This window comes from Aquarana catesbeiana, unplaced genomic scaffold (assembly GCF_042186555.1).
Source record: "Aquarana catesbeiana isolate 2022-GZ unplaced genomic scaffold, ASM4218655v1 unanchor237, whole genome shotgun sequence".
Classification (NCBI taxonomy): domain Eukaryota; kingdom Metazoa; phylum Chordata; class Amphibia; order Anura; family Ranidae; genus Aquarana; species Aquarana catesbeiana.
Window position 1 is genome coordinate 833,259 of NW_027362665.1, and position 14,076 is coordinate 847,334.

A 14,076-nucleotide genomic window follows, 5' to 3' on the forward strand; every position below is an offset into this window, starting at 1 on the left:
GCCTTTGCAGGGGAGCAGAGCAGAGGAGAGGAAGAGGATTTCCAGGCCGGATGATTAGAGTGCCGAGGAACACCACTGGAACAGCTTTCATTTCAATTGCTTTGTTCCCGCCTCACGTCGTCACGTACAGCCCCTCCCCCTGGCAGGGGAACTTTGATACACCTCACACATTCTGGGATTGGATAGGTGATCTGTCTATCAAAGTCCTGAGACCAGGAGGTGGGGCTGTATGTGACAGCGAGTGTGGGGAACACACAGCAGTTGAAATGAAAGCCGCTAGTGATGTTCCCCGCGCACTGATCATCCGGCCGGCTCCCTCCTCTTTCTTCCTTTCTGCGATCGCTGGGAGAAGGACTCCAATTCAACCCGCCTTCCGGCGGTGCTCTCCTTGTAATGTGATAATAATGTGATAACATCCTCAAACTTTGGAACCTTAAACAGAAAGTGATAATGAGGGAGGAGTCAATAACCCAATGATGGTGGTCTTCAGGATCAGTCCAGTCTTCATCTTGGTTGTTCTCCCCCCATCCTCACTCTCTGACCTCTGGTGGGGCTCAGCCCCGCTGTTATTCATGATTAAATCATGGACTGAAGTGCAGGACTTCTTGTGTTGGGAAGATGGCAATGAGTGATAGAGGGGGTGGGGACACTCGTCCTATAATCCCCTCATCACTGTCACTCCTATAAAAGACAGTTCTTGTTCTTTTCTCACTCTCTGACTAAGGTCCATGAATAAAGAAATGAACTGGTAGGAGATCCGAGATGCAGGGCTGAAACAAACCAATCTTCTTGCCAAACCAATCTATTAACCTTCTATGAGGAGGTGAGCTGCCATCTAGATAAAGGAAGGCCCATAGACGTGGTGTATCTGGATTTAGCAAAAGCATTTGACACAGTTCCCTATAAACGTTTACTGTACAAAATAAGGTGCGTTGGCATGGACCATAGGGTGAGTACATGGATTGAAAACTGGCTACAAGGGCGAGTTCAGAGGGTGGTGATAAATGGGGAGTATTCGGAATGGTCAGGGGTGGGTAGTGGGGTCCCCTAGGGTTCTGTGTTGGGACCAATCCTATTTAATATGTTCATGAACGATCTGGAGGATGAGATAAACAGTTCAATCTCTGTATTTGCAGACAATACTAATCTAAGCAGGGCAATAACTTCTCTGCAGGATGTGGAAATTAATCTGAACAAATTAATGGGGTGGGCAACTACATGGCAAATGAGGTTTAATGTAGAAAAATGTAAAATACTGCATTTGGTTGGCAAAAATATTAATGCAATTTATACACTGGGGGGGGGGGAGAACCTCTGGGGGATCTAGGATGGGAAAGACCTGGGGGTCCTAGTAGATCAGGGGTCTCAAACTGGTGGCCCTCCAGATGTTGCGAAACTACAAGTCCCATGAGGCACTGCAAGGCTGACAGTTACAAGCATAACTCCCACAGGCAGAGGCATGATGGGACTTGTAGTTTCGCAACAGCTGGAGGGCCGCCAGTTTGAGACCCCTGTAGTAGATGATAGGCTCAGCAATGACATGCAATGCCAAGCTGCTGCTAACAAAGCAAACAGAATATTGGCATTAAAAAGGGATCAACTCCAGAGATAAAACAATAATTCTCCCGCTCTACAAGACTCTGGTCCGGCTGTACCTGTAGTATGCTGTCCAGTTCTGGGCACCAGTCCTCAGGAAGGATGTACTGGAAATGGAGGGAGTACAAAGAAAGGCAACAAAACTAATAAAGGGTCTGGAGGATCTTAGTTATGAGGAAAGGTTGCAAGCACTGAACTTATTCTCTCTGGAGAAGAGACGCTTGAGAGGGGATATGATTTTAGTATACAAATACCGGACTGGTGACCCCACAATAGGGAGAAAACTTTTCTGCGGAAGGGAGTTTAACAAGACTCATGGCCACTCATTAAGATTAGAAGAAAAGAGGTCTAACCTTAAACTACGTAGAGGGTTCTTTACTGTAAGAGTGGCAAGGATGTGGAATTCCCTTCCACAGGCGGTGGTCTCAGCGGGGGGCATTGATAGTTTCAAGAAACTATTAGATAAGCACCTGAATGACCACAACATACAGAGATATACAATGTAATACTGACATATAATCACACACATAGGTTGGACTTGGGTCTTTTTTCGACCTCACCTAATATGTAACAAATAATCGATGATATGCAATTATGAAAATAGTTTGTTGGGAAGATGACAATGAGTGATAGAGGGGGTGGGGACACTCGTCCTATAATCCCCCCACCACTGTCACTCCTATAAAATACAGTTCTCATTGTTTCCTCACTCTCTGACTAAGGTCCATGAATAAAGAAATGAACTGGTAGGAAATTCAGAGATGTGAGGCTGAAACAACTAATCAATTATGAAAATAGCTGTCAACTATTTTTATAATCGATTAGTTGGTCAGTCGATTATTTGGCCTGCATACAGAATGCATTATTTCTTTACATATCAGAAAATACAGCTTAGTACACCATCCATACATGTCAGTAAATGCCTGAGAACTTGAATGTGTGAGGAGCAATGCCTCTTGGGACATGTAGTCCTGGGCAAGAGAAGGAAGCAAGTGGTTCTAAAGGTAGAAGTTTTTTTATCTTCCTATGGGGGAACTCTATACTATACTTTGTACCTTCCTATAGGAGAATTCTATCCAGAAATGGAGAATTATGGCTGCTCTGTGAAAGACCATTACACAGAGCAGGTAAGTATGACAAGTTTGTTTTAATAAAACAACAACATTTACAATGACTTTAAGGTCTCTGTGCAGGGAAGATCAGCATCTGACCCCAGAGAAGGTGGAGGCTGATAGACTGGAGGTGATAGAAGGCATTACTATTATATAAAGTAAAAGTTTACTAGTATTGTGCATTATATATAAAATTATTATATCCATGAAAAAAAAGTCTCGGCTTTCAGTATTACTTTAGTATAAATGTCCCCCCCCCCCCTCCTCTATCCTCCATATATCTTCATGTGTGACTCCCAGGTAAAATCCCCATATATCCTACTTCTGGATATATTTATTATTATACACAATTTATATAGCCCCATCATAACAGGTAATTAATTAAAATCACGCTGCTGCTACTAAATGTCCTATGCTGGCCATACATGGATCGATTTTTGGATGGGAATATTCGCACAAATATTTGTATGAAAGTTATTTGTACATTCGATGAATGGACTAGTGCAGTTCAAAAAGTCCTCTTGCGTTTAACATTCAATTATAAAATGAATGTAACTTCTGAGCAAAAAATCACATACACAATGTGAAAATTTGTTCGATGGAGAAAAGTTTTCTGTTTTGCTCCTTCAAATTTTCCTGTCACTGTGGTGAAAAATGAACGCTGATTTGACCCGACTAATGGTTAGAAAATTGGATGAATGTTTTTTTGAAAGAAAAATTAGTTTGTGTACGGCCAGCATAAGTGACATCAGGTGCAGGGAGCTTGTACCCACCTACCTGTCTATGACAAGGGAGTCTATCATCCATCATATTATATTACACTCCTGTCTGATCATCTGCAAAACAGCGTTTTACCTCTTTTTTATATTTTAATAATGTTGATCTCTGATTCTGATATGTAGCAGATTTTCCCTCTAATAATACATCTATCTGTCTGTTATTCTCAGAGTGGATTAAATATCCAACTATATATCTGGATATTTATATTTACCGCTGTATATAGATATTCAAGAATGTTAACTCAATTATACACAACCTTTTTTTTAGGTTTTTATCCATTTAATCCATTAATCGAAACAATAATTGGCCAACTAATCAATTCTGAAAATAATCATTATTTGCCTCCCTACAGAGGACCCATTTACTAGTTACCTTGAGGGGGGAATTGTAAGATCCTCAGAGACAAAGCTGCCTGATGTGGGCGGAGTCCTGGTTTAGGGGAACCAATCTGCTCATGTCTAGTAATAATCTTTTTTTTTCTATTTTAGTAGATGGACGGGAGATGAGGAAAACCTCAGAGGATTGTCTCACTTTGTCTCCAGACTGTAAAGTAGAAGATGAGGACATCACACAGTATAGTCCAGGAGAAAACCCGACTACCTCAAATGTCCATCCGGCACCACACAGTGTAGATGGACCATCGTATTCCTCTTATCCTGAGGAACCTCAGACTGTGAGGGATGGTGCCGTCCTTCCAACAGAGAAGAGCTTTTCCTGTACTGAGTGCGGGAAGTGTTTCCGTTTTAAATCCAAACTTAATGAGCATAAAAGATCTCACACGGGAGAGAAGCCGTATTCCTGTCCTGAGTGCAGGAAGTGTTTTTCAAAGACGTCCAGTCTTTCCACACATCAGAGATCTCACACGGGGGAGAAGCCGTATTCCTGTCCTGAGTGCCGGAAATGCTTTATACAAAAATCAGACCTTGTCAGACATCAGAGATCTCACACTGGGGAGAAGCCGTATTCCTGTCCTGAGTGCGGGAAATGTTTTTCAGAGAAAGCCAGTCTTTCCACACATCAGAGATCTCACACAGGGCAGAATCGGTATTCCTGTCCTGTGTGTGGGAAATGTTTTTCACAGAAGTCCCATCTTTACATACATCAGAGATCTCACACGGGGGAGAAGCCGTATTCCTGTCCTGAGTGCAAAAAATGTTTTTCACAGAAGTCCAATCTTTACATACATCAGAGATCTCACACGGGGGAGAAGCCGTATTCCTGTCCTGTGTGTGGGAAATGTTTTTCAGAGAAAGCCAGTCTTTCCACACATCAGAGATCTCACACGGGGCAGAAGCCGTATTCCTGTCCTGTGTGCAGGAAATGTTTTTCACAGAAGTCCAATCTTTACATACATCAGAGATCTCACATGGGGGAGAAGCCGTATTCCTGTCCTGAGTGCAAAAAATGTTTTTCACAGAAGTCCAATCTTTACATACATCAGAGATCTCACACGGGGGAGAAGCCGTATTCCTGTCCTGAGTGCGGGAAATGTTTTTCAGAGAAGTCCAGTCTTTCCGCACATCAGAGATCTCACACGGGGAGAAGCCGTATTCCTGTCCTTAGTGTGGGAAATGTTTTTCAGTGAAGTACAGTCTTTCCAAACATCAGAGATCTCACATGGGAGAGAAGCTGAATTCCTGTCCTGAGTTTGGGAAATGTTGTACACAAAAGTCCCTTCTTTCCACACATCAGAGATCTCACACGGGGGAGAAGCCGTATTCCTGTCCTGAGTGAAGGAATTGTTCCTCACTGAAGTCCTGTCTTCTTGTACATCAGGGATCCCATACAACCCTTGAGGTGTATTAGTGCCTTGAGTGTGGGAAATGTCTTCTATATGAATGTTGCTGGACATCACAGCTCTCATGTGGGGAAGAAGCACACCCTGATATACACCTCAGATATACTCCATGGCTAATGGAGTCATTACCTTTCATTGGCTGAGTACATTTTGTGGTAGAAGATTTCACAAACAATTAGAGGTCTAATTAAAAAAAAAAATAGTTGAACGGTTATGACCGGCATTCCTCCAGCCATGATGAATATTGGCCGTATTTTATTTCATACACTGATTTCCTTGACTCCATCTAATGACCATAATGCAGTATTGCACTCATTGAGGTATTTCAGGAAAAATACCCGATTATGACCACTAGATGGAGCTGATGATCATAGGAAATCACTGTGTTAAATCACAGCCCGAAATTGTAACAGCTGGATGAATGATTGTCACATTAGTCCAATACATTTTTTGAAAAATAGACCTCTTAGTCTCCTTCACCAGACACGTCTTCATAATAATACCTGAGATCATATTCATACACTTATCAGTACAGTACACACTGAAGGATATAACTTAAATAAGCCAACACTATTAGACTAACCACTGAATTAAAATGAGAAATACTATGTTTGGACTTTATATGGCAGTAAGTATAACAGCAATTTTTTCAAGCTAGTGGCAAATGTAGTATTTTCTATTTTAAATCAATGGAAATGATTCGACCAGCAAATAGCCAATAAACTCCATTTTCCCCTCATTCACACAGAAGGAATGTACATGTATTTTCATTGGGTGAATTATTATGTAAATTATTTAGGACTAGACCCCTAAATGTCCGGAGACGTTTATATAAAGATGGGAAGTATGTAGCAGATAAATGAATAGACCTCCTAGCAATGTTATTACCAGGCTGCAGCTAGGGGGAGCTCTAATGTTTAGAGTGTTACCACAGCAGAGTGATCCCATCTAGCTCACATTAACCCTTTCACTGCCAGAGCTGTTTGTCCATTATTTTTGCACACATGGTAATATGGAGATTTTGGGCCTGAAGATTAGATAAAACCCCCAAACATATATTTTCTGAAAGCAGAGGCCCTGGAGAATAAAATGGTGGTAATTGTTAAGGTGTTCCTTGTACACATGTCACCTTCATATCCAGGTTTATTTTCTACTGTGAAGGAATGTGATGTAGATAATAATAATAATCTGAAAATGTCTATTTTCTTATGTGCATACATATTTTTCTCCTTACTCATTATATAAGTATACAGGTTTGCTCTGTTCCTATATTTTCTCAAGATGGCGGGTACCCCCTACATCCCACACATCAGAAGAACGCGGAACTGAAGATAAAACCAAGGACAGCCAAACCTCGTTATGAAGATTCTCCATCTTCTTTTCTATCTTAACCAATGAGATGTACCTATTAGACTAACATAGCAATGACATATTTTTGTGTATAAAACATTAGCACCGCCTTGAATAAATCAGAAGTGTAAAAAGTAACGGTGCTGAGCGTGTTTTAGAGAGTTTACTTTAATATGCATGCATATCCACACTTTCCAATTAGAGACAGCAGCAGATAACCTTGAGCTCGATTGAAGCTCTTAATCTTTTCCTTAACACTACTTTCCCCATTTTCTATGGTGTGATCTTTTCTACAATACTTTGTTATAATAATGTAACACATTGTGTATTGTATTGTACACAAATTAATAATGACTTTCATGTGGATCTATTTAACAACTATCCTCCTGGACACTGATTGTTCCATTTACCCCTGAGTGTGGTAAAACAAGCGTTTTTTGCCTTGCATGAAAGTGCTGGCATTGTAATTCGGTGAGTGCATTTCTGGAGGGTGTGATTCACTGAACACAGGGGTGAGGTGGAAGACACACGAAGACACCTGAATGTATGCATCTGATATTACACTAGATGTGGTCACAAGCAGTTCCTCTTGGATGGATCTGATTTATATGGACTGTTATGTGATGTTTTGATATGTCACAGCATGGAGTGTAGTGATTTCACTTAGTGTTTCACTTGTATGTCACATATATTTTATATGCTACTCTGAGATTGATAGCACCATTTATTTATCACGTGTTATAGAAACACAATAAGAGGGTCTCACCACTATTGTGTTAACACAGATTTTTTGGTCACATATTATTTTTAGCGCCCCATATTTATCCTATGTGCCTTTAGGGGATAATTGGGCAATCAGTGGCATGTAGGATTAAATATTTGGTATGCATGTTATATATATATATATATTTTTAAGGGGCAGCTTTTCTCATTATTTATAATATTTATGTTTTTCACGTTTATGTTGAGCTCACCATTTAACACTGGTCAGCACTAATTGTTTGAATTAGGTATTTAGAGACATTGGCGCGGCGGGGGTGTCTTTTTGTTGGAAGGGCGCTTTATTTAGGATACCCAGTTATCAAAACATTAGCACCACCTTGAATAAATCAGAAGTGTAAAAAGTAACGGTGCTGAGCGTGTCTCAGAGAGTTTACTTTAATATGCATGCATATCCACACTTTCCAATTAGAGACAGCAGCAGATAACCTTGAGCTCGATTGAAGCTCTTAATCTTTTCCTTAACACTACTTTCCCCATTTTCTATGGTGTGATCTTTTCTACAATACTTTGTTATAATAATGTAACACGTTGTGTATTGTATTGTACACAAATTAATAATGACTCTGCCTCCACATTCCAGACAAGTGATCATCCTGACCAATTGGATTTCTACCTTTACTATTTCCTGATTTTATGACTGCAATCTTGTTATCTTGTTATATTATAATAAAAAATGTTTTGAATAAAAGTTGTGTGTCGGTACAATGATGAAAATCTTTGGTACCCAAAATTGCTCATAGATGCCGCTTTAAATCCTTTACAGGTCATCAGTTTAGAGATAACCAGAAATAATGGCCCAGAGTGCAGTGGTCAGGAACATGTCATATACAGCCCTGTGTATAGAGTGCAGTGGTCAGGAACATGTCATATACAGTCCTGTGTATAGAGTGCGGTGGTCAGGAACATGTCATATACAGTCCTGTGTATAGAGCGCGGTGGTCAGGAACATATCATATACAGTTATGTGTATAGAGCGCAGTGGTCAGGAACATGTCACATACAGTCCTCTGTATAGAGCGTAGTGGTCAGGAACATGTCATATAAAGCCCTGTGTATAGAGTGCTGTGGTCAGGAACATATCATATACAGCCCTGTGTATAGAGTGCGGTGATCAGGAACATGTCATATACAGCCCTGTGTATAGAGTGCGGTGGTCAGGAACATGTCATATACAGTCCTGTGTATGGAGTGCAGTGGTCAGGAACATGTCCCATACAGCCCTGTGTATAGGGTGCAGTGGTCAGGAACGTGTCATATACAGTCCTATGTACAGAGTGCAGTGGTCAGGAACATGTCATATACAGTCCTGAGTAGGGATGAGCCGCGGAACACCCTTTAAAAGTCTATGGGAGAAATCAAAAGTGTTAATTTTAAAGGCTTATATGCAAGTTATTGTCATAAAAAGTGTTTGGGGACCTGGGTCCTGCCCCAGGGGACATGTATCAATGCAAAAAAAAAGTTTTAAAAACGGACGTTTTTTCGGGAGCAGTGATTTTAATAATGATTAAAGTCAAACAATAAAAGTGTAATATTCCTTTAAATTTTGTACCTGGGGGGTGTCTGTAGTATGCCTGTAAAGGGGCGCATGTTTCCCGTGTTTAGAACAGTCTGACAGCAAAATGACATTTCAAAGGAAAAAAAGTCATTTAAAACTACTCGCGGCTATTAATGAATTGCCGGTCTGACAATACACATAAAAGTTCATTGATAAAAACTGCATGGGATTTCCCCATAGGGGAACCCCAAACCAAAATTTAAAAAGAAACTGGTGTGGGGGTCCCCCCAAATTCCATACCAGGCCCTTCAGGTCTGGTATGGATTTTAAGGGGAACCCCGCGCCAAAATTTTTTAAAAAATTGGCGTGGGGTCCCCCCAAAAATCCATACCAGACACTTATCCGAGCACACAACCTGGCAGGCCACAGGAAAAGAGGGGGGGACGAGAGAAAAGTGTCAAAAATGTTAAAAATGACAAGAGACAGTTTTTGACAATTCCTTTATTTAAAGTCTTCTTTTTTCCATCTTCTATTTTCTATCTTCCTTCAGTTTCTTCCTCCATCTTCTTCTTCCTCCGATCCTCTGCTTCTTTCTCCGGTGTTCTCGACTGGCATCTCCCTCTGCGGCATCTTCTCTTCATCTTCTTCTCTTCATCGTCTTTTCGGGCCGCTCCGCATCCATGATTGGATGGGAGGCTCCCGCTGTGTGACGCTTCTCTCCATCTTTTTCTCTTCATCTTTTTCTCTTCATTTTCTTATCTTCATCTTCTTTTCGGGCCGCTCCGCATCCATGATGGCATGGAGGGAGGCTCCCACTGTGTGACGCTTCTTGTCTTCTGACTGTTCTTAAATAGCGGAGGGCGGGGCCACCCGGTGACTCCGCCCCCCTCTGACGCACAGTGTTCTCGTCCAGCATCTCCCTCTGCGGCATCTTCTTCTCTTCATCTTCTTCTCTTCATCTTCTTTTTGGGACGCTCCGCATCCATGATTGGATGGGTAGCTCCCGCTGTGTGACGCTTCTCTCCATCTTTTTCTCTTCATCTTCTTGTTTTCATCTTCGTTTTGGCCCGCTCCGCATCCATGATGGCATGGAGGGAGGCTCCCGCTGTGTGACGCTTCTCATCTTCTGACTGTTCTTAAATAGCGGAGGGTGAGGAAACCCGGTGACCCCGCCCCCCTCTGACACACGGGGACTTGATGGGGACTTCCCTGTGGCATTCCCCGTGACGTCAGAGGGGCGGGTGACCCTGCCCCCTCTGACATCACGGGGAATGCCACAAGGAAGTCCCCGTCAACTCCCCATGCGTCAGAGGGGGCGGGGTCACCGGGTGTCTCCGCCCCCCGTTATTTAAGAACCGTCAGAAGAAGAGAAGCGTCACACAGTGGGAGCTTCCCTCCATGCCATCATGGATGCGGAGCGGCCCAAAAAGAAGATTAAGACAAGAAGATGAAGAGAAAAAGATGAAGAGAAAAAGATGGAGAGAAGCGTCACACAGCGGGAGCCTCCCATCCAATCATGGATGCGGAGCGGCCCGAAAAGAAGATGAAGAGAAGAAGATGAAGAGAAGAAAATGCCGCGGAGGGAGATGCCGGATGAGAACACCGGAGAAAGAAGCAGAGGATCAGAGGAAGAAGAAGATGGAGGAAGAAACCGAAGGAAGATAGAAGAAAGAAGATAGAAGATGGAAAAAAGAAGACTTTAAATAAAGGAATTGTCAAAAAATGTCTCTTGTCATTTTTAACATTTTTGACAGTTTTTTTGTGAAATGGTAGGGGTAAAGTACCCCCTTACCATTTCACACAGGGGGAGGGCCGGGATCTTGGGGTCCCCTTGTTAAAGGGGGCTTCCAGATTCCGATAAGCCCCCCACCCGCAGACCCCCACAACCACCGGCCAAGGGTTGTGGGGATGAGACCCTTGTCCTCATCAACATGGGGACAAGGTGCTTCGGTGGGCTACCCCAAAGCACCCTCCCAATGTTGAGGGCATGTGGCCTGGTTCGGTTCAGGAAGGGGAGCGCTCTCTCGTCCCTCCTCTTTTCCTGCGGCCTGCCAGGTTGCGTGCTCGGATAAGGGTCTGGTATGAATTTTTAAGGGGGACCCCTACATCATTTTTTTTTTAATTTTGGCGCGGGGGTTCCCCTTAATATCCATACCAGACCTGAAGGGCCTGGTATAGAATTTAGGGGGACCCCCACGCCAGTTTTTTTTATAAATTTTGGTTTTGGGTTTCCCTGTGGGGAAATCCCATGCAGTTTTTATCAATGAACTTTTATGTGTATTGTTGGACCGGCAATTCATTAATAGCCGCGAGTAGTTTTAAATGACTTTTTTCCCTTTGAAATGTCATTTTGCTGTCAGACTGTTCTAAACACAGGAAACATGCGCCCCTTTACAGGCATACTATAGACACCCCCCAGGTATGAAATTTAAAGGAATATTACACTTTTATTGTTTCACTTTTTTTGCATTGATCCATGTCCCCTGGGGCAGGACCATCGTCCCCAAACACTTTTTAGTACAATACCATGCAAATTAGCCTTTAAAATGAGCACTTTTGATTTTGAACGTTCGAGTCCCATAGACTTCAATGGGGTTCTAACGTTCGTGCAAAGTTTTGGTCTGTTCGCAAGTTCTGGTGCGAACCGAACCGGGGGGGTGTTCGGCTCATCCCTAGTCCTGAGTATAGAGTGCAGGGGTCAGGAACATGTCATATACAGTCCTGTGTATAGAGTGCAGTGGTCAGGAACATGTCATATACAGTCCTGTGTATAGTGTGCAGTGGTCAGGAACATGTCATATACAGTCCTGTGTATAGAGTGCAGTGGCCAGAAACATGTCATGTCATATTGGCCTCGTATAGGAGGATGGACACCTGCCTCCCTCTGCGTCCAGCCTGCCTGTGTTTACTCACTATGGTGCTGCAAAACAAAAAGAGAAGAGAAACGGGTTCCATAATTAGACTCCAATTGTAATCTGAAAATGACATCAACACATGAAACAAATGTAGAATGAACCCGTAGAATGAAACAATGCAAATGGAATTTTTGGATTAGGTGCATTTTTCATGTAGCACAAGATTTGCACATTTTTTTTTAAACAAATTTATTTTAAGAAAAATAAAAAACGTATGCTTTTTGGTGCACAATAAAATATAAAAGACAGGATTGTGCCGAGTAAATAGATGTCCAGTCCACCTTGTGTGAACTGTGTATGGTGTAAATTTTATTTCTTGTTTCTTTTGCAAAGCATTAACCACTTGCGGATGCGGACCCTCCCATAGTAAACGTACGGCGGCTCCGCAAGCTGGTTAAGTCCAGAAACTGGAACACAACAATTTTTTCTTTTTTTTAAAATATTTAACTCTTTTTATTTTTGTTTCAATAACAAAAGATTTAAAACCCAGCGGTGATCTAATACCACCAAAAAAAAGCTCTATATGTGGAGGGAAAAGGGTGTAAATTTCATTTGGGTAGTACATCGCAGGAGCGCGCAATTGTCAGTTAAAGCTGCAGCGCACTAAATAGCAGAATATGGCCTGGTCAGAAAGGGAGCGGTAACCTACAGGTGGTCAAGTGGAACTTAAAAGCACTTACTGCTCATCAGTTTAGTGATAAGAACAAATAACGGCCATGGAAACATTCCTCTCATAACGATCGTGGTGATAATATGTAACATGTGAAAACTATGCTTCCATGTGTAGGCTTGGCAAACCTATGCGCAAATTAGGTTTTTCACAGGAGGGAGGATGATTTGAAAATTATTTTTTCCTTTTAAAATAATTAAATATATGTTTTTGTGTGTGGGGACTTGTTTTTGGGCATAATATGGGATTTTTAAAATGTAAAAAAATAAAGTAATTAGACACATTACTTACCGTTTTGTGTCGCTGAATTTTTTACTACAGGCAGACAGGTCCCACTGATGGCGCTGTATCATCTCAACTTTTCGGGAGATCTCCTCCCACTTTTCTCGCTTCCACTACGAAGTGGTCTCCCTGGAGCGGGGGCCACACAGCTGCATCCAGCAAGGAAGCGTTTCCCTTACAAGGACCTGGGACTCAATGTGAGTCCACGTAAGGTTACGCTTCCTGCTGGTTGCAGCTTGTGTCCCCCTTCTGCACTTTTTTGATGGTGGGGGTGGTGCTGCTGCTGTCTCCATAGAAGGGCCAGTACCCTCCATGGGGTCAAGCTGCCTGGAGCCACCGTCGGATGCCGCCATCGCACTTGGAACCGTTAGGAGTGCAGAGCGAACAGGAAGGAAGTTATATGCTTGAATTTTGCTACGCAATTCCATTGGCTGACTGTTGGGGTAGACCGTTCAACATGAACAGAAACAAACAAGTATTGTATCATTCGATACGATCAAAAATATGTATAGTACCTCCCATAGGCGATAGAAGAATTCTAATGTTGTTTGACTAGTAATAATAATTAATAATGACAATATTACTAGTCAAACAACATTAGAATTCTACTATAACTTGTGGGCTGCTTTGTCGAATCTTCTTAGAAAAACCGACAGACACCATAAGCCTTCAATTGATAGATTCGAACTTAATTCATTCGGATTTTTGGACAAATGCATTTTTTAACGAAAAAAAGAAATAAAATCTGATATTGGAAGTAACTAAATAATTTAATTTTTCGTACGGAAACCGAAATTCCGAAACAAAATATTGAAATATTTCAGTGTGCACATGTCTATCATTAAGTGGATAATATTTGCACCAGAACAAATACGATTTTCATGAAGATGGAGGTTTAATGCCGACATACCATTGAACCGTAAAACATTTTTTATGTGGAGATCCCTGTGTATCCCAGTCTTGGACCTGTTATGCCGCGTACACACAAGCGGACTTTACGGCAGACTTGGTCGGGCGGACCAGAGTCTGTCGGACAATTCGATCGTGTATGGGCTCCAGCAGGCTTTTTTTTCCCAAAAGTTGGATGGACCTAGAAATGAAACATGTTTCAAATCTTTCTGACGGACTTGAGTCCGTTTGAAAAGTCTGCTCGTCTGTATGCTAGTCGGACAGACAAAACCAACGCTAGGGCAGCTATTGGCTACTGGCTATGAACTTCCTTGTTTTAGTCCGGTTGTACGTCATCACGTACGAATCTGTCGGACTTTGGTTGATCGGGTGTAGGCAAGTCCGTT

At 42.1% G+C, this 14,076-nt stretch overlaps 2 protein-coding genes across 2 annotated transcripts in view; one reads left to right on the plus strand and one right to left on the minus strand.

The window, feature by feature from the left end:
- Positions 1-8,107, plus strand: part of LOC141122052 (uncharacterized) — an 85,893-nt gene extending 77,786 nt beyond the window's left edge. Inside the window, exon 10 of the mRNA XM_073611847.1 lies at positions 3,977-8,107. Coding sequence (XP_073467948.1) covers positions 3,977-5,073 — 1,097 coding nt within the window. The 3' untranslated portion in view covers positions 5,074-8,107. The remainder of the gene's footprint in view (positions 1-3,976) is intronic.
- LOC141122060 (uncharacterized) overlaps positions 1-14,076 on the minus strand; it is a 396,180-nt gene that overhangs the window by 290,743 nt on the left and 91,361 nt on the right. The gene's annotated exons all lie outside the window — the stretch shown is intronic.